At 38.2% G+C, this 22,079-nt stretch overlaps 1 protein-coding gene across 4 annotated transcripts in view; it reads left to right on the forward strand.

Annotated features, from left to right (window-relative positions):
• Nucleotides 1–21,699, forward strand: part of LOC131678826 (uncharacterized) — a 132,991-nt gene extending 111,292 nt beyond the window's left edge. For all 4 annotated transcript variants that reach the window (XM_058959197.1, XM_058959195.1, XM_058959194.1 and 1 more), the window contains exon 3: nucleotides 14,469–21,699. In XM_058959197.1, the coding sequence (XP_058815180.1) occupies nucleotides 14,469–19,069 (4,601 nt within the window). In that variant the 3' untranslated portion in view covers nucleotides 19,070–21,699. The remainder of the gene's footprint in view (nucleotides 1–14,468) is intronic.
• Nucleotides 21,700–22,079: the final 380 nt, after the last annotated feature.

The raw sequence follows: 22,079 nt of genomic DNA on the forward strand, positions 1-22,079 counted from the left end.
GAAACATTGAGATGTTTGACAAAAATTGACTTTTTTGGACTTTGGTACATTTTTGCCTTTCTCATATAGAAAGGTTATGCAATCACTCTAAAAATCGTCAATCATACCGGCCCGGAGGGAGTATGCAGTGAAGGGTTGCTACTTTAAAATTAAAACTAGTTTAAAATTTCTTAACACGTTGAAAATTTTCGGCAGGACCCGGACCTCCCGGATCGTACTATGTGATACTGAAACATCGCTTGAAACCAACGGCGGTCAAGCGATGTTTCAGTATCACATAGTACCTCTAGGTCGTGGATGTCGATCCATTGTATGTATGTGCATATCGTACTGAACATGTAATATTCATTTCCACCATTGTATTGAACATAACCAGCCATGGAATCGTAGTCTGGACAAATGAGAAAAGCACAATTGCACCACTAGGTGGATTAAGGCAGGTTTTTTGGGGAATGCGTCGAGTTGAGACGAAAACGTAATATGATTAATAACGAGGATAACACTTTCCGAATGTAGAGAGAAATTTATGAAAAATGACGATTTCCATTCTATTCTAGCAGGTTCTGATCGATTTTGATGAGCATTTGATTTTTGTTGTATGACCAATTATATGTATAGGTCAAATGTTCAAAAACAGTAATTTAAGGTCAAGATAACATCATTTTGAAACCACCAATTTCGGAGGTTTAGTATCTTCGATGAGTTTTACAAACGTTAAACAGCGCATCATTTGATAAAATAATTTTGACGGTATATCGTCCAAGAAGTATTTATGGTGAATTTTCTCAGGACTACAATAAAGCCGCAACAAATTCGCTAAAGACACGAGCTCTGTTACTATTTTCTGAAAAATTAATTCTGCATAATTTTAAAACTTCAAAAATTACGGTTTCGGAATTATGCCGTTTGGACAGTATGATCGATTTTCACCAAACCGAATTTCTGGCTACGCCGCTTCAAGTAAGTAGAAACAAAGTCGTTCTACACTCGTTCACAAGAAACTTCTTCGAATGCTGATTATCTATTATAATACATTGAAACCCCGATTTTATCAGTCATATATGAACGTATGTTTGATGGGCTCTAGCAGACGAACAAAACTGAATTCGAGTAAATCCTTTCTTGCGCATGTTTTCCTTATCATGAAGATGGAAATATGCAAAAATAAAAAGTTCATCATAATCAGAAATAGTTATCAGACTACATCAAGGGACGGGAAGAATATTTTAACAGCTTCAGTTTATTATAAAGAAAAAAATTGCCCGATTTAGTCAATGTCCCCATTTTGTCAGCCGAAAATACACCATGAGATTGATAAAACTGGGTCTTTATTGTATGTATTATTCATTGTGTTTCACATTAATAGGTACATTTCATTTTTGGGGATTTTTTATTGCATCGAACTACAACAATTTTTAGGTAGCTTTCAAGGGGTTATTTTATAGACTTCTTCCAAAATTTGACGAACCTATTCCAATTCGTATACCAATTAATTGGTATACTTAAGGGTTTATATGTTGCAGATAGAGAAAATACTGAAATTTTCAGCTTTTTTCCTACACAATATTACGAAAGCTTATTAAACAATTTTTCCTAATAAGTTTGTGAAAATTATAAACAATTTGAAATTTTTAAATAGTTTTATTTTTTATTTAACCGTGATTTTTTAATAAATAGTGACCATCGCTTCACAACATAGTCTATTTTTCATGGCTTGCGGTGAGCACGATCGCTCGAATTGCTGAACTGAAAATTATGGAATAGAAATTAATTTTTAGTATTCTTTACAGATTTAACTCGCCGCGCAGATAGCTCTGAGTTAGACCCGCTGGTGCCCTAAGACGATTTCGCTAGATTTTCAGAGCACTGTGCACCCAGTTGATTAACGCAAGTGACGGAAGGTTATCGAAAAGTTTCGTGAAAATGAAAATTCCAGTAATGATGATGATTTTCCCAAACGGTTCGTTTTCGAGAGGTTTTTATTTGTTCTTTGGCATTAGGATTAGCGATAATAATTCAAATCAAGGATACTACTGGGAAGTCACCTTTAGAAAAAGTCGATGTCGAAGTAAAATTTGGAACTATGCACGCATGCACTTCAGAGATAGCGTGATATCAGGAGCTGCGATTTCATTTCAACTCTTTTTTGTGAAAAGGACGATACTTACAAATGTAAACATAAGGCTTTTTTCATACATTCGAACGAGAGATTTGAAACGCAACAAATTAACATAAAAATTTGGAATCTGCGATATTGCTTTCTTAAACTACAGCAAAAAATACAACGGGCGAAACTGTATTTTTGTTTGTTTATTTAAAGTTTCGCCCTCCACGCTCCATGCAAACAAACAGTGCGATACTTTTTTTGCTAGCAGTTTAGAGGCGAAACTGTTTTTTTTTCGTATTTTTTAGGATTATCAAGCTGATACCAGCTGTAAATAGGAACAATGATGTCTATTGAAAAAGCACGGACGAAATCGGTGGTGTAGAACGGTAGTTATTGTAAACAAACGTAAGGGCGATACTTCAATGCTGATAGGTGGGACCGAAAAAGTAAACAATCGCCAAAGTTCAATAGTTCTTAAATAGGAAATAAAACCAAGTCTGGAAATATTCACTGTTGATTTTCTTTGAATGGTATCACTGCTAGTATCGCTCTTTTCAAGAAAAAGCGTTGATTTCTTAGTTCTCAGTCGCGTTGGAAATTTGAGTAAAGTATAAACTTCAAATCGATTAAAAAAAAATTCGATTTTTTTGGCTCAGTACCCATTTAGGAAAATTCAGTTTTCCCACCACAATGCATTGATTGAGGAATTTAGATATTTTATTAACAGAGCATTAGCAATAATTTGTTTGAATGTCTATTTTATGGGCCATTTTTTCGCTTTCCCATTGATTTGGTTTGAGATTTCTAGCACTGATGTTTTCCTATGCTGATTTGAGCGATTCTCTGAGTCCTGCCACTATCCCATGAAACTAAGAAATTCATTAATAAATTAGTATTGGTATTTGCGTTTAGATTTCGTCTCATCAGAATCCGACACTAACTTAGTGAAATTTGGTTTGTTTTAGCAAGCCAATGCAAGATGCAAGTGTCCTTCCAGTCTATTTTTGAAGTGACACCCGGTCATGGGTTGAATAAACGCAATGCTTACATAGAAATCCATTCACGAATTCATGAAAAAAAATCGATTTCGTGGATTGAACGATTTACGAAAACCGTGACCAAGTATCTGAAATTATGAATAATAAACATCGCGTTCAAGAAACTATTTGTGTTTCCAAAAAACTAGTTCCCCCCGAATATTCAAATGCCGTTACACTCGAATGTTTGGTTGGATTCCTGTTGTTGTTCCCTGGACATGTTTTGTTTTTGTTACGATTCTTGTTCATAATTTGGGAATACACAGCCGCCAGTCAAACGATGTTCATGATTTCAGCAGCTTATTCTCGATTTGTGTAATTACGCATCACGTTACCGTGCTGTTTTATTCATTAGTTTACTGTCGGATTTTTCTGTCAGACTAGCGGTATTTATGTTCACGATCTCAGAATTTATGATTAGAGTGCTTCGTGTTCATGATTTGAAGATCTTAGTCACGATTTTTGATATTTAATCACGAGTTACGTGACTTATGTTTATGATTTCAGGAACTTTGTCACGATTTTCATAATATCTATTCGCGTTGTTGTGATATTTTAATCACGAGAAAAGATTTATGCTTATTTATGCCCATAATTTCTTTTATATTTTCTTCACGAGTTGTGTGATTAATGTTCCTGATTTCAGGATCTTAGCCATGATTTTCGTAATTTTTGTTCACGTTATCGTGATATTTTATTTGAGAACTTACTTTTGAATTTGACATGTGGAGTAATGTGACTCATGTTCAATGTGTCAGCAGTTTTATCATAGTACTCGTAAATTATCTTCGCCTTATCGCGATCTGTTATCGGTTTTTCTTTACTTGCAGTGACGTGACAATATGGACTGGATCCTACAAATGTCACTGATTCCCGCTATCTTGTTCTATTGCCGCTCAACCTTATTTTATGGTCGAAGCTTTCCGTTTTGCTATAAATATTATCTGTAGGACATGTATGTATTGTGCCACAAATAAAGACAAAATCCCTAGCTATTATCATCCAGCCACCGCTGCGCGCGGTTGGTTTCGGGCACGGTTAATTCAATTGGATAGGATCCATTTGAACGTCCTGATCTGACGAAACATGTTCTATAAACTATATCACGAACACAATTTGGTGTGCTCAGCGCAGTTTTCGTTTTTTTTTGTCCAGCATCATACTGAACCTTATCAAACGAATAACGATGCTCGAGTTACATGGCAACTATTCAGTGCCCTGAGTCATTTTCATGTGAGTTCGAATACGGAGCCTCATCCTGCCAAGCAGTAGCGCAATTGCGATTTCGAGTTTTTGGCCGTTCTTTCATAGACGACACCGTGTTAGGACAACTGAAACTATGATACAGAGTTCATTATCCAATGCGGTACAGAGCTATAGGCTTTCTCGCAGGCGATTTGAACTACTTGTTAGTTTAACTTACCTGCTGTTTGTTTTTGTGCTGTTATTCTTCCCATCCTTCCAATTCTACCTCCTCCCTCCTTCTTCTTCTTCTTCCGATCAGGGAATTGATGCGTAGACACGGTAAGGTACAAATTCCCGATTACACACGGGGGAACGTACCATTTGATCCAATATATTCTGATTCCTGATTCCGGTTCTCACAGTACGACATGAGCTTGTCCTCTCGATGATAATTGATCTGCCTTATTCCATGATCTTTGCAATAGTTTTAAGGAGCTGGCTTGCTTTACTGTCCATTACCACATATCTGTTCCACTTGTATTTCTATACACAAATTTGGTACGAATTTTGTCTTTGACATAATCCCAAACTCGATATAATTTAATAAATCGTAATTTGCGAAATGACCAGATATAATCGTGCTCTGTTTAATTTTACATCATACGTGTATTTTACATGCGCAGTGTCATTAAATTGCACTCCTCAACATTTAAAACAAACGTCATTGTGGTGAACAATTGCGTGATTTACGAGATTCAACGTCATGTAAAATTAAAATCTAATGTAAAACTATGTCCTTTTGATCCTCACTTAAGTCAATTTAAATTTATACGATTTGTGTGCATGAATACGAGAATGGAAACACTTAACCAGACATACTTTATTGTTTTTCCCTCACTGATTTTATAAAGTAGATCAATATTTCAGCTCCCATCTAAGGTTGGCGCCCTTGGCGGGGGCAATCCGATCAACCTCGTGGATTCTTTATGCGTATCACAACAGGACACCACCATACTAATCCAAGCCTATCCATATATGAAATGCAGATCGTACACCTTCTGCTCGGTTTCGTTGCAAGGGGAGCACGATCGAACTTCGAAAGCTTTTCCCGTCTCTCCCGGGTCGGGTGGAAAATTTTATCCCGCGCATTGCGTATGCACGATGTCCGTGGATGGCGGATTTGGTGGGACGCGTGAGGATCCGCTTCTCTCCCTCTCACTCCCGCGCACAATTGAAAAAAAAAAAACAGAGTAAAAGTAGCCACAAACGGTCGAGGGGAAAAAATTCTCTGTGTATCCAGGATGCGGTTGAAGGGTAAATAAATGCCGAGGGTAAGGAAAAAATGTGTTGGGCTATATAATAGCATGAAAAAGCTTGCAGAAGGGGAAAATGGGTGGAAAATTTCCGGGCGCTGTTTTTTTTACAACTTTCGCAGTACTGCATTGTGACGTTCCACGAATCATCGAAGCAGGTTTCACTCAGGATGGGTATTTCCGATTCGTTCGTAATATTGTTTAGCTCTGTGCGTGTTCGACGGATATTTTAGGGCACAGCGAGAAAAAAAAAACAAAAATGTTAGGATAGAAGAGCTGTGTGCATCGATGGGTGGAGGCCATTATTGTCGGGGTGAGTTTGCAACTGGATGACGATAGCCTATGTTGGGGATGGTTTTTTTTCACGGAAAATAACGGGCGTGTTCCGCAGTTGTAGTGTGAAAAGTTCTAGCAGTGGGAACCAGAGTTATTATTTTGCGATACTGGGTGTGGTCAGCAGGTTGGAGATTTCAATGAAGGAAAAACAAGCGTGTAGTTTTCACAAAATCCGAAGAGTTGTTCGAATGTAAACAAAGATTGCATTTGTGCATTGAATCATCTATCATGTGTTAGAAATGTAATACAATATTTCGAATTGCCTAATTTCAGCATCAGCATAATTTTGTAACGAAAGTTTTGGAGTAATTTTGAATTCCATTACAACATATATTTGCAGCATGATTTGAGGTCGTTTAGTTTTGGTGTTTGGAATTGCAACGAAATCTTGTTCTATTTGAACTTTTTTTTATCTGTTTAAACTTTTTTGTGAATTGTGGCAAGATTATCTTGAATTCTATTTGGAAGAAATCAAAATAATTTTAAAGTTGTTGTTGTTTTTCAATTTTCATTTTTGTTCTTGAAACTTATTAGATTCATATAATCTCACCAACTTCTGTGCTTGCGGAACATCATCAATGACTAGTTGTTTGCTTTTTAATACAAGTAGGGATCGGTTATATATTGAGCATCTGCAAAAATGAGAAATAACGGCAATTGTTTCTTCCAAATGTGCTCTAGAATGAAGTTTTACCTTTTTCGACATTTTCTCACACTGCGTTCAAAAGATAAAGACGAATATGAGTGTGTTAATTTTTTTTTTTGAAACACCCTTTACACCGTTCGTGGGTTGCTTCTCAAATTTAACAGATTTTTGAATACCACTAAATGGATATATTGGAAATAATTTAATAAACTTAGTACTTATGACAATAATAATACTGATAAGTTCTATGTATGAATTTTCCGGGCAGAACTTTGAAAACCAGCTCATATTAGGTAAAGCATTTTTTAAGTCTTTTCACTTCAACAATTCTAATCTGAATTAAGGAACCGCCAAACTGAAAATAGTATCGATATAGATTTTTTCCCATTTAAAATCCAATTAAATTTCGAAACGCTTACCTGTTTCCTTTTGAGGTACAACCTGCAGTTCGCTGAAGCCATCATTTCAAGTTCCGCCTAGGTCACAAATTCCTGCAGACGCATTATACTTCATTCGGACATCGTCGTTTCTCGTTCCAACACCAGGACTCAGTTAAAGCGCGCGGGGGCCGCGCCGCTGGAGAGGGCAAATTGAATTTTAAAAACAGTACACAATAAAAATGCGAAACAGCACAAACACAAGCTGGAGGTAAACTTTGCAAATTGCTGACGACTCGCTCTCTCTTTCTTCTCCTTCTTCAACCTTTAAATCCCAGTGGTGAAATATTGCAAAAATTCGAAAGGATCGTAGCCGGTAGGAAAATGGAAAGCCTTTTTTTCGGGCGCCCGGAAAACGAACAAACTCTGCTCAGGTCCAGGTGTGGTGGGTAGATTTAATCGAGAAAAATTTTAAATTATTTTTCGTTCCTTTGCTCCTAGTGGCGCACAAGGAAAGAAAGTCAGGTCTTGGAAAGGACTGAGCGAGATTGTTTACATTTTTTTTATTCCGGGTGGAGTTGGCTCCCTGTAGATCTATTGCCCATCTGATGGTTGCAGGAGCGCGGTGGAGAATCGTTGGCATAGTTGGAATGTGCTGGCACGAGAGCATAAGCTTTTCGATTATGCTGGGAAGCAGTGGGAAGTGATGCACCGTAAAACCGTTTACTTGTGCCAGTTTGTGAACAGTTTAGTGCTAAACCGATGAAATATCAGCAACCGAGTGATGCAGTTTGGATATCCTGTTATGTAGAACCATTTCAAGCGACTGGTTTAGTGGAGGAAGAACAAAAAATAGTTGAGCCGGAAGATGCGTTTTGTAAATGTTTAACAAATAGAATGTAGTTACGAAGAGTGGTGAAGAAATTTATAGTGAAAACGTCTAGCTTGGTTAGTATCCCTGAAAATAATATCCACTAGTTGAACTTTCGGGTGTACTGCAGTGGTTTAACAGTTTCTTGCTTTGAATATGTTATATAAAGGTTCTTTGATATGAGACATAAAATATTGTTTCTATTGACATGTTTGTCTAGGAATTAGAACTTCTCTGCTTCTGTGACCCCACTCGAGACAAGTTGTTTGCATCGCGAACGCATGTGCCATTGTAATCCATTGGTATTGTAATCCCATTGTGGAACTCTGGCTTTCTGTTCTGGTTCGAAAGACATCAAGACCTATTCTTAGTATACCGGGCAATACGTAGGATAGTGTGCGGATCTTACTTACCTTGGCAACCCCATAAACCCCATAAAACAATAAACGTTCTCCCTCTTTGGAATAGTAATACTTTTAAACCTACGGACGACACATCAACATCAAAACATCTAAGCTTGAGGCACTTCTTTCCGCTTGTAACGATTGTTTTATAAACATTTTAGCTTATCAAGCTGAAAACTACTTCTGGTTTAAACGTTTCTACGTTAAGCTTACAATTCAGTATTTGTCGCTCTGTGCCTAGTAAAGTTCTGAAGAGACTACCTCGCATTGCAACATTCTTGGCTTAACCCCTTCACGCCCATATTATTTGAAAACAACATTTTAACACAGCTGTAACTTTTAGTTTGGGCAAGAATTGTACTCAAACACAGGTAAAGCTTATTACTGAAACAATTACCTTTCAGTGGAGCACTAACAGTTATGGTAATTATTAGTAGAACTGAAGTTATTGCAATTAATCGGATTGGATTCCGCTACAGCAGTGCTGCTAGGGACATTTCCGTTTAAAAGTTCAGAATGAAATTTTGATATTTCTTCGTTGTGTTACAATAATATTGAAAACTGATAAAACCTGTCAATTAAGATTGTCTTCAGTTATCTTTCTCATGTATTTGGATTAATGTAAATATTCTAAGAAAACTTTGGCAGCCTCTAGCACTTCAAAAGAAGGACATACACTCAGGTTTTTTTTACGCGGGGGATACAGGCCGCGTAAATGAAAACCGCGTAAATCAATTTAAAATCCGCGTAAATGAAGACCGTGCAAATTTAAGAATCTGCGTTAGTGGGAACCTCGTTAATGGATACCGCGTAAATTAAAAAATCCGTGAATTCCGTTCGCGTAAATTAAAAAATTCGTAAAATAAAAAATTAAAAAATTAATAAAATCATCAATTTCAAAATCCGCGTAAATGAAGACCGTGTAAATCTAAGAATCCGCGTTAATGGGAAGCTCGTTAATGGATACCGCGTGAATTAAAAAAAATCCGCGTAAATGAAAACCGCGTAAATTTCAAAAACCGCGCAAATTTCAAAATCCACGTTAATGAAAACCGCGTAAATTTCAAAATCAACGTAAATAAAACCGCGTAAATTCCAAAATCCGCGCACGAAAACCGCGTAAACATAAACCTAAGTGTATATATTTTTCAAGACAGGATCTTCGTGTTACTTGACTTCACTGCCCATAAAAGCATATGGATTTTTGTCGAAAATGAGTTAACTGTTGGATTGTATCCTGTATCACTACTAAATCTCAATGCACAAATAAGATGACCAGGTTTGTTCAGAAAATATTAAAAAAATACCAAAACGTGGACAACTACGTCCATTTGGCTCAATGAAAATGTACAACTGGAACAGCGTTTTTCTCGGCCTGCTATTTTTGAATATTATGCTCTTATGCTTTTATGGGCAGTTCAGTTGTCGTAAGGGAAAATAGTTTTGGAACCCTAAATGCGCTAGAAAAAAGTTGAGTATGAAAGGGTTAAACTTTTTATAATAGCATTATGTATGTTATTAAGTGATTATATTTTTTTCAATAGATAAATTTACAGAATCAACGCAGATATCGACTTCGTTCCAAAATACTGAATTACTTCATAACTCAACTGAAAAGCAAAGGATTTAAAAAATCGTTGGTTCAAGGAGGTTTTCAATGATTAAATGAAGGGTTAGATAAAAAATCGTTCTCCTCAAATTTTCGGATCGATTGGTTCAATGATATTCGAAATATGTTTTTCACCGCGGCGACACCTTTCAATACTAACTATTCTAAGAAATGATTGAAATAAATAAAACTATATTTTTTGATATTGTAGCAAATTTGAATAATGTATATCATTGTTGAAATATCATGCATTTCTATACAGTAGGTTGCGCATCCCAACCCTGGGACGACATATTCAGGTACCCAGCCAGCTACGCCTCTATAAGGAAGACCATTGCTCGGGAAAACTCATTAGTCTGTTGAATGGTGAGCACTAAACGATTCCACAGCCAGTTAAGCAAATTGCATTGCGTTGCACTGTGATGAATTTCGGATTGCACACCGACTTCATAACTTTCACACATGTTTCACTGCCAATTATCTAACAAAAGTGGTGGTTAGGAAATGGTTAGTAGGAGTTCATACCTATCCGCTACATATTAAAACTGTACCAGCATGATTGCCGGCCGCCATCTCCATCTCCATCGTTCACGGGGATGGATAAGGATAGGGTAAACGGGATGTGCTGATGCTTCACCTACTTAACGGATTCATCAGACTCTTCCATAGGTAGTCTTCGAGTGAACCCGAAAAAGAAACCATTTTGTTTAGTTTTTGAATTTTTAAATTCTGGTCAGCCGGCTACCGTGAGTAACCTGTGTTTTCTTAACATCGGCAAATTGGACTGCAAATATCGGCCGAGTATTACCTAAAAAAGCTGGACTTCCGGTTGACCAAATTTGAATTGCAATTGGTTTAAATCCTGCCATCCGATTCTGTAGATATTTTTGTCTTGGATTCCGAATGCAGATTGTTTAAAGTATTGACACGCGAGAAACTGATAGTTATAAGAACACAGCGGAGTCTAAGAATAGTTAGGTCCGGGTTGCAGAGTTACGGTGTATTCCAGCTGTATTCCCACCTCTCGAACACCGTTAAGAATTCCTGGGACAAATTCTCCATTAGTTCTTAACAAAGAAAACTTTTCCATGTTGTAACATAAACTCGGTAATCCTAACATCGAGTCTTTCTGCTGATAGATCATGATTGTATTCTTTTCAATGTGCGCCAGAGTATTTACATTATTTATATCATTGCAACATTTTATATTGGCTTTTCAAAGGTTTTGGTTCCGATTATACAGTTCGATACTATAGCAGTATAACATTTTGTATATGGTGAAAGTGAAATGCATGAACTGTAATTTTTATATTTTATTCAAACGGTTTTTAATTAGCAAAGGATTGGAAGATATGAAATTTTTATGTGGAGCCATTGTAATCAAGGTAGAGCAAGGGTTTGAAAGAATAAAGTATAGGAAGGCATGGCATAGTGCTAAGAGTAATCTTAACCCTTTCATGCCCAACTTTTTTCTAGTGCATGTAGGGTTTTAAAACTGTTTTTCTTGAGAACGGTGAGGTCAAGAAACTCGAAAAACTTTTTTTCATAAAGGTAGGTCCTTCCATGGCAGTGCTAGAAGCGGCTCAATTTTTACCTTCCAATGCTCACTACAATTCTCCTAGAATATTTACAATAGTCCAACTGCGTGGAAAACGTAGCCAAAATTATACTAAATCAATAAGTTTTATCAGTTTTCACTAATATTGCAACTTAACAAAGTTATATGAAAAATTCATTTTCCATCGTCAACGTAAACTGTCCCTGGCAGCACTGCTCCATCGGAGTTCAATCAGACTAATTGCAATAACTTCAGTTCTAGAGCTGATCCTTGTTACTGTTCACACTCAAATGAAAGCCAACAGTCACATTTATTAGCCTTACTTGTTTTTGTGAGTAAATCTTGCCTCAATCAAAAATTATAGCTGCTTAAAAACGTTGTTGTCCACAAACAACATGGGCATGAATGGGTTAAATTCACGTCGTTTTATGTCTAGCCCAAAGACTGTCAGGTGGAGGAGTTGTCATCGCAGTTCCATCTATATTTAATTATAAACTTGTTTCATCGTTGTTCAATCAGTTCAAAGGACTTGTATGGGCTAAAGCATATATTGGTAATGAAATCCACATTTTTGTCTCAGTGTATTATTCACCGGATCTAATTTGCAAATCAACATATGAAATTTTCTTTCAAGCAGCTACAGAAGTAATCTCTTTAATTTTCCTCCAGAATTTTAATAAAGGAACTTGCGAACGAAGAGCATTTAAAATTCGAAAAACCCGAAAGTTTAAAAATCTCAAAAATCTGGACCCGAACCGAACCCAAGAAATTCAAATTTGAAAACTCGAAACCCGACCCGACCCCGAGAAGTTTAAATTTACAAAATTCAAACCCGACGGGTCTCGGGTCGGGTCCGGGTTTTGGGCCCAATATTCCGAACCCGACCATCTCAGTGCATAAAATAAGTGATGGGATTATCTATGTTGAGGTGCAGAAAAAAAAGGAAAAGTTTGAAATTTTGTAATGGTATGTGGTCATATTTATATCAAATACTTGTTAAACAACAGGCTTAGTACAATGTCTAATTTGCAAAATTCACTTGATAACATGATAAAATATCAATAACAATTGTCGTTTTAACAATTTCCGCAAAGCGCGTTTTTTTCAAGGATGTTTGCCTGGTAGGGGAGCCCGGGGCTAGTTGGCGGTTGGGGTAAGTTGACGGAATCCCTTTTTCTCTGTTTCTATTAGACATATAGCGCTGCCTCTTCTTGTGTACCTCAAGTTATGTGAAACCCGTTATCCAATGTGTTTTTGTTGCAAAACGATTTGTTTGGTGGAAGTTGTGGGTGATATGGTGTTTTCCAGCATACCAAGTAAATTTTCTGTATTTTAAATACTTTGTGTAATTTAGGGTGATTTTTAATCTATTTCACGAATGATTATATTTATCGATAGCGCATGAAAAGAGCTTTCAGTATCCGTATAGATATTATATCTAGACACAAACAAAAATTATTTTTAAATAGTTTTTTATAAAATATGCGGTTGGGGTAAGTTGGCGGTGCTGCACGCGGGGCAAGTTGGCGGTACTATTTACAGTGCAAAAAAAAGTCCTTAAAAATTTTTATTTCTGGAACTCACTCCAAAGTAAGAAAATCTTTTTGTTGTGTATCTCGCCAATGTAGGAAAGATTTATTCCGGTCAATTGCATGAAGATTTTCGAAAATTTGCTTGTGAATAGGGAGTACTACTCAAAATCAAAATGCCGGGGCATTGAAACTAAATTATAATTGCAAATGTCGGTTAATATACAGTTTTCTCGAAAAGACATTCAGCACGTTCCAAAAGTACCCTTGAAGTAATTGCATCTCCATTTGATTGCTTAGTTTTTGGCGTATCCTCACATACCGCCAACTTACCCCGGGGCCGGATTAAGTTGGCGGGTTTTCCGCGTTACATATTTTTGTCTCTAAAAATGGAGACAATGCATCATACACTTTTCAAAAAATCAGGGATGTTGCCAAAAGTCTGCTCTTTTATACCGCGTGTTTTATTTTGCAATATCTACCTATATCAAAGTGGTATAAATTGAAAACTGAAAACACCGCCAACTAGCCCCGGTCTCTCCTACATTTGCAGTGTTGCGTTGCGTTGCGAAGAACGGTGCTATTCGTAGATTGCATACTAACGATTATCATGTTGTCTATAGGTAGTTTAACTCATCGTGCTTGTAAGATACAGGATTGGGAATGAACTTTATCTTATTTGAGTTCAGTAAGCCAATAGCATAAGAATCGTCATTGCCAGCTACGACCATCTTCACCGATACTTAGGATGGGGTAGCAAAGGTTGATGTAATGCCTACTTATGGAAAGCCACCGACTCAGCGATGCTTCCATAGGTATTACGGAGTTGGATTGAAGGACAGGTATAGGTCTAGGATTCGCTACAAGCAGGCAATGCGACCTCAAAATGAATATGTCTCTAATCGGTGGGATGGTTAGTCTCCTAGTATACCAATACTCAGAGCAGTTATGTTTTCTTGTGTTTAAGCACTGGATAGCCGGCCATCTATAGTGATTTACTTTTTCACTAAACTACAGAAATTTGAACTTAAAACAGCTGGCTGTGGGAGTATTACTAAATCTGTGAGCTAATCTGATATCTATAATCGATAATCGGTGCCTGGTACATGTGCAGTGTTGACAGAAAGACGATTAACTTTACCGTTCTCTCTGATAATCGTAATAACATTTGAATAAGAATTCCTAGCAAGAAAAGTTGTTACCCACATTTGGACAACTCTTTTATTTAATTGGTCTTTCAATTTGAATCAAGTAGCGATCTGCACTAGCGGAGCTGCAAAAATCACATTTTCAACACTGATCTCTATACAAAACTTTAAACGCATTGAGAAAAATCCGGGGATCGCTCCCATACTTTGTAATCAATAACCCCAAGAGTAACTGAAAAACGGCTCCGCCTACTTAGAATCCATGCACCCAATAGCTAATCCAATACAGATGTACATTTGAAACATAAACAGCATCTCAATAATGGTTTATTTATTTTCTTGTTCCAGCAATTTTCCTGCATATCTGGAAAAGTCCTCCACACTACGAGATCTACAAGATGTTCATCGACAAGCGGCAGCTGCTAACGTACCTAGGGGCAATTACCAATGAACTGAAAAAGATCATTGCCCTTCCATGTTACAACCTAACACCTCCACCTAGCCCCCAACCTACTGCTACCATGTCCGGAACTCCGGCTTCGCCCACAGGAGCGTCCAATAGCACCGACAAACCGCACACTCGATTTTGGTGGACTTCGGAACTGAATCGAGAGTTACTATTCTGCTTCTACGTAGTGACCACGGGTGGTCAGCACACCATCGGCTACCGGAGGCGTCTTCACGATCTGTGGTGTAATCGACAGGCAACCTATAACCATCTGACAGAACAGAATCTTTTCAGCCAACTTCGTAAGATCCAGCGAGATCATCTCCTAACGGAGGACGTCGGTCAGAAAGCTCTAGCGGAAGCCAGTCAATACGGGTTCGATTATCACTGTTCGCGAACACGTCCGGTCAAGATTTCGGACAAAAATAGGAAAGTGTTTCGAAGGCTCGCGAAAAGTTATAGTAAAATGAAAGAACTTCACTCGATCAATAGGGCTATGGCTTATGTGAACTCTGTCGTTGATATGAAATTTAACCCCAGCAGGGAAATCGATGTGTTAGCGATGAAAAGAGTCGTTCAGGTGCTATGTGAAACTATTAGAACTAGTAAAGATACCCCTAATGTTGGGAAACATATAGTTAGTTTCCTAAATGTTCTAACTCCTAGATATTTGCTAGGCGATACAAAAGCACGTCACTACTTATCACACTGTCGTAGGGATTTCTCATCGTTGCTGGAGACTGCCGATGAGGAAATCGACTACGCCGAACTGCACCGTAATCTTAAGATACTGAGGAATCTCTTGTTGTATGTACAAAATTTAGAATATATACTAGCTGTGAAAACGCTAATGAATCGCCTATACGATAGTAAGTGTCTCGAGGAGATTAAGTCATACTATGCTTACATTTTTCGGCACAATTCGAAAGATTTAATGAAAGATTTTGAATTTGCTCCGTTCCTTCTGTTGGAATTGGATTCTATTCTGGAGGCAATTTCGGCAGAACAGTGTACGTTGGGATTCAAGCCCAGTGATCGTATCGAGAAAATGAAAGCTTTACTCCGTGAGGAGATTGATAGTTACAAATTTCTTCATCAACATTTCAGTAACGCAATGCTTATGGTTGACTGTATAGTATCGAAGATTAAATCGAACCATAGCTATGAGAAAATTCGTCATCTACTTCGATCGCATTTGCGAGTGTTTCAATTGAATCGCAAGGTTACGGCAATTTTTTTAAATCACTTCAAATCGGAACTAGTGACCTTTCTGTACCATGATCTGAAACTGATATGCGATGAACATAATCAAACTAGAGTTATATTTTTGGTAACCGCAATGTTGTTTGCCATCAACAATCACTCAGTTGATCGCAACGATATGGATCTTCATTTTCAAAATTATCTTATGTCACCTTTGTTTGATAACTACACAATTCGAGAGGGACGAACAGTCATCCGGAAAGCGAAAGATCATCCCGAAAAACGCAGCGAACTATTGCACCACTGTCTGCAAAAGCATCAGATCCCATTCAATGGGTCTTCATTCCAGAAATTTAAACGTAACGACGAGAAGGTCTCAGAAGAAAAGATCAGTCAGTTACAGAACCTTTTTCTGGATCCGAACATGAACCTCCGAACATTCGATCGAATTGAAGAAATTGCTTTTGAAATGGCGATGCTAGAAGCGACATGGGCTTTGTCATCGAAACTGCTAAACAACGCAGAAAGTTTGAGCAATTACGTACCCGTGCTAACCGGGCGCAACCTACGGAACTATTTGACCCGTGGAAGTGTAACCTATGAAGTGCTGATTCCGAACATAAGTTCGAAAACGATAGTTCAAAATGCTCTCAGTATCATTAAACTTTCGAAAAATATAATTTCGGAAATTTACGAACGACACTGTTGGGATTTTCAGGAACGTTTGGAATGTCTCCGGTATCAAATGAATATTTTGGATGGATTTCGGTTTCAAAGTTGTGACGAGATACGGGACACTATTAAACAGGATCAATACTTGATAGGGAAGGATCATTTATCGTTTGGAATAGTTGATCGGCTGATACAAACACAGAGTTGTTTATTGTTAGGACACCTTCTGGATCTGTCCAATATCGATGAGTTGCTCAAAGTTCTATCCTATCTACTGGATGATGTTAAGGTAATATCTTGCGGTGGATACTTTTATGACTTCCTAAAAGATATCAGCTCAAGAATTCGCTTTTGTTATCAACTGGCACTGTTGAGCAACGAAGAGGACATTTTGCTGAAGATAGTCTCAGATTTTGGTCATGAGCAGATCGACTCGATTTCGATGATTTTCAACTTCGACCAAATGTTTATCAGCTTTCTGGAGAATCATGCCGATTATGACGTCAACACGGACTTGAATGTGGACATTCTTCATTGTGCGGTTTTGTCAGGAAACATAGAGCTTCTGAATTTGCTACTTGATCAATGTAATGATCTCAACCAAAGAAATGCGTGCAATCTTACCCCGTTGGACGTAGCCTGTAAGTTAAGCAACGTGGAAATGATGAAAACTTTAACGAATGCCGGTGCGAAATGGTTTACAAATGATCTAAGCCAATACACGTGGCTCTTCCTCAACAACGATCATGAGGCGATCATATTTCTCAAGAACAACGATCTAATAGGGGATAAAATAGCGAAGAGTTGCATCAACCTGTTTCTGCAGTTCTGCGAGGATGACAAAGAAGAAATTGTTGAATTTATGCTAAATAGTGTGGATTATTCGCATCTGTATCCCGTTGCTGCAAAGTTCAGAAGAATGCATGTATTAAGATATATGATCGCAAATGACCGAATGGTGAAGGTGAATATTAACCGAAGAGATTGCAACGGTCAAACTGCGCTTCATGTGTCTATTATGAATGGATTTAGGGAAGTTGTTGTGCTGTTGTTGAGCCATCATGGGAATCCACAAATAGTGGATTCAGCGGGAAATACTCCACTTCATTTAGCCGTTCAAAATTGCGATGTAAAAATAGTAAAATTATTGCTCAAACACCATTCGCATATTGATACGAAAAATGTGTTGAATATGACTCCATTAGATTTAGCCGTGGAAAAAGGACATTTAGGAATAATAAAATTGCTACTTAGGCGAATACAGCCGACTCAGATGGTAAGGATTCCTGAAATTATCCGTTCTTTGGACCTACTGAATCTGTTGAAAATCTCGAATGTACAGTACAAATTACAACATAATCAGGAACGTCGTTTTACTGATTCGCTAACGCCACTGCATTACGCCAAAGAAGAACGAGAAATACGCATTCTGTTGCGGTACTTGGATGGAGATATTTGCTCCCCCAGATTTTTGGATACTCCTCTACACCTCGCATGTTTAGTCAACAATTTGAACGCTGTTAGTACGCTGCTCGCGCAAGGAGCAAACCCTAACCTAACTAATTGTGACAATTTAACGGCACTTGATCTGGCTGTGATCAATCAGAACATAAAGATCGTACGAACCGTCATTCCTTACCTTCGACAGCCCTATCAAGCGCAGATTAACGCAGCCTTCGAAATTGCCGTTCGAAAACAGAATCTTGAAATAGCGACTCTGCTGTTGGAAAATGGAGCAGACATCTCGATACTGCGACTGTTTGCCAAACAACCGACACTGCTTCATACGGCGGCCCGTCATGGTTTCGTCAAAATCCTACAATATATTCTTCAGGAGCGACTTTTCCCGGTTAACGATGAAGACTCCACCGGATCGACTGCTCTGTTCCACGCAGTAATCAGTGCGAACATAGAAACAGTTGAATGCCTTCTTAAGCATGGTGCTGATGTAACATACTCCAACAAATCCGGACAGAATGTTATCTCAACAGCCACAATGTTCGGTGAACTGGACATTGTTAAATATTTCATCAACAACTTTCCCGAGATCGCGCGCTATGTTCTATTGCCACACGTTGGCCAAAATACCTCCCTCCATATAGCCGTTCTGAAAGAATCCATACCTATGGTAAGATACTTCATCAAGCTACACAAAGATAACCAGTACAGCTTGAACGGACAGAATCAGGAAGGATTTACAGCTATCCACATCTGCGCGCAAACGGGCAACGAACAGATATTCTGGCTTCTACTTGAACACGGTGCCGATCCCACGATTCCTCTAACCAATGGGCAGTCCATTCTGCACACGGCTGCCTCCAATAACCACTTGAATATTGTGCGGATTATTTTGGGGCGATCATTAATCGACGTGAACGCCGTCGATTGTAACCAGCGAACCATCCTGCACTATGCGGTATTCTCGAAAAGTGCAACCGTTGTTAGGTTGATTCTCAAAATTCGCGGTTTGAAAACAGATCGGCAGGATTGCAACGGAAACACCGCACTACACCTGGCAGCCGAAAGCCAGTACATTGACATTTACAATATGCTGCAGAAGCGTGTCGGGAATGAGCTGAGCAATTATAACCGGAAACGTGCAATTGATGTTCTGTTGAAAAAGTAGGCTGGGACATTGTACATAGTTATCGTTCTCTAGTATCATGTTGATAAATAGTAAGATGTGTACCTCCCAAAGCTATATTTCTCTCGTGAATCCGTGTATATTTTAGAAACACATGTAATTATTAGATTAAAAATTTTAAGCCATGAAAACATTTCTGTCGATCGAATCTATAGGGTTAATACATTAATTATTTACAATAATTTCAAATTAAATGGCACTATTCTCTATTGAAATCTGCAGACTAATGAGAGAAGCCTGAAACATCCAAAAACTTTAAAAACAGCTGTCGAAAGAGTTATTTTAATGATATTGCAGGATTCGAACTCGTATACCGGCTGATTTCTGTCAGGATTCTGGCTCGAATGCAACAACCGATTCTGCATATGTATATTCATTCCTTGTTTTGACGTATGTCACGTTTTTCCCCTTTTTTCAAGGTTTTTAGGAACGTGTCCAATAGAAAACAAAGAAAGAATGACCGGAATGGCGAGAATGAAGATACGGTGAAAATTCACCTTTCATTTGACACACGGAGAAAAAGATATGTCCTCAAGCAGGCATCGATCCTACGATCTCCCTATCTCTAGCTGGGTGCGTTAGGCACTCCGCCATCGAGTAACTGTGATGAGGTGATCACAATTTCCCAACAGTATCGTGATCACCGCTACAGTCCTAATCTCTACTAATGAGCCCATCGACCCCCAATGTCTCCTATATGCAAATCGTCACCGCCCCCTCTATTCGATCGACCAAATCTCTCTCGTTATCTATTTTTAGCTCCAGTGCGTGATCGCATGTTCGATTCCCGCTTGTAAACATATATTTTTATCGGTGTCATTCTCACCGTTCCGGTCACTTTTCTCTGTCTGTTTTCCATTGGACACGTTCCTAAAAACAGATTCTGGACCTAAACCGGCCACGCCTGAAGACAGGCAGAATTCAACCATTGTAACAAAATTCAATCGAGTTCCAGCTACATCCCAGATACTGTCATGTCCACGGTGTGTTTGGTAGAACTTTTTTTTCTTTAAAAAAGTTGGTATCTGTAAAACTAAAACTACGTAAAATAATCGGTCGGAGGTCAAGAGTAGCCTATTTAAAAAATATTTTGCATGAATGCTCACGTTTCTCAATGGAACTATTTCACAATTTTGACTTTGGGTGGTGCTTTAGACATTCGAACAATCTTTAAAGTGAGAATGTTACGAACAGTTTCGTTGTCTACAACTTTGTCAAAGACTGCAAATTGAATTGAAATCTCCAGGAAAAATTTTAAAAAATTGTAACATTCATTATGCATTATTATAGTTACTTTGTTTTAAATGTAAATTCACTCATCAAGTTAAACTTATGTTCCAACCAAAACAGTAGAGGGATAGTTATTCCGACGTTCGTTTCCACTTTATAGGTTAAATCACTTAATGGCATTGATTTACTGTTTCTAATTAAATATACCACGTTCTGGTCCAGGTTTGGGTTGAAAGATCCGGGTTTTCTGCCTCTTCCTGGCAGTTCATCCAACGAATAGTGTTCCTCAAACTTGTTTATGATGGATTTGACACTCGTGTGATGAATTCTAAAGCGCTTCGCCAATTTTCCCACTGTTGCACACTTTTCACTTAGACATGTGTCCAAAGTTTTAATTACCACTTTATTTTCGGAAAACGAAGAATTCAAACCGTACAAAAAAGTAAACAATTGAAATCACAATCAAACGCACAGCATGCCGCGATGAACACATTAGTACCATAACAAATACATGCGTGAAACATTAAGATTTCTGACAGCTGATTTACAACCACAGATGCAAAGTATCGCCAAAGGATTTTGGTTTGTTTGCCTCACGAAATACCTAACCTCAACCGGTTTTTGCAGCGCAAAATGTTTTGTTTTCCTCACGAAATAATTCGGCACCGTTTCTTTTTTAACGGGAATAGAAAGGTCAATAAGCGGCCCTTACACGTTCAATATTTTTGACAATACTAGAGAGTATTGACAAAAGTGTTGTACGTGTAATGGAAAAAAGTAGTATTGACGTTGTGGATTTCAAATCGGATTGAAATATTGTAACAATATCGACGAAATATTGAACGTTTAAGGGCCGCTATACGTACATCCGTGAAAAGCTTCACAGATGCTGAGTACTGGCTTCGTTGAATCTAGTTGAAAATTGTTTGTGCATTGGATGGGTCTCACTAGCGGCTCCAGGGGGACGTACGTACCCTCCTATTCAACCGAGAAGTGTTCCAGTAGAAATGCGTGTGCTTACAACCCTTTCATGAATACTTGTTTCTTTAAACCATTATGAAGTGTGAAGGAGTTAATTTAGGATATTGTAGCTCGATATCATTGATGGATAAGTCGAGTAGTCCTTATTGGGTTCCTTGAGGGACGTCTTATATAATTTCTGTGTATGATTTGTCAAATTGCCGCTGTCCATGCATGTTAGGAAACGCGTGTCCAAAATTCGAAATACCATCTTCCAAATCGTGTATCAGATACATTTTGCCAAGAAGGTGCCCCCTCCCCCTACCTTTACCAACCAGCTGGAGCCGCCTAAGGGTGCTTACAGAGTGGCGGCGAGAATCTGAGCAGGGGCTGGTACTGACATTATAATGGTTTACCGCAAGCAGGTTTCTTGCATTCTAATGTCAGTGCCAGCCCTAGCTCAGCTTTTCACCGCCACTCTGTAAGCACCCTAAGATCGGTCTTCATAGGCACGTATTTCATGTTTAATACACTAGTTGATTGCAGGCCCTTCTACACACTAAATTTTGATTGCCGAATATCAGCAAAATTTTGCTAAATTTTGCCTTGCTGAAACATCAGCAATACTTCCAGCAAAAAATATTTCGCTGAAATTATAGCAATTCAAAGCTGTCAAAGTTTGCTGAACTGTCAGTTTAATTTGCTGGAACTCAGCAAAATTGCCATTCTTTCACTGATTGTTTCAGCAATCAAATTCTATAGATTTGCTGATTTTCGGCAAAATAATGGGCTTTACTAAAAA

This window comes from Topomyia yanbarensis, chromosome 2 (genome assembly GCF_030247195.1).
Source record: "Topomyia yanbarensis strain Yona2022 chromosome 2, ASM3024719v1, whole genome shotgun sequence".
Taxonomy (NCBI): Eukaryota; Metazoa; Arthropoda; class Insecta; order Diptera; family Culicidae; genus Topomyia; species Topomyia yanbarensis.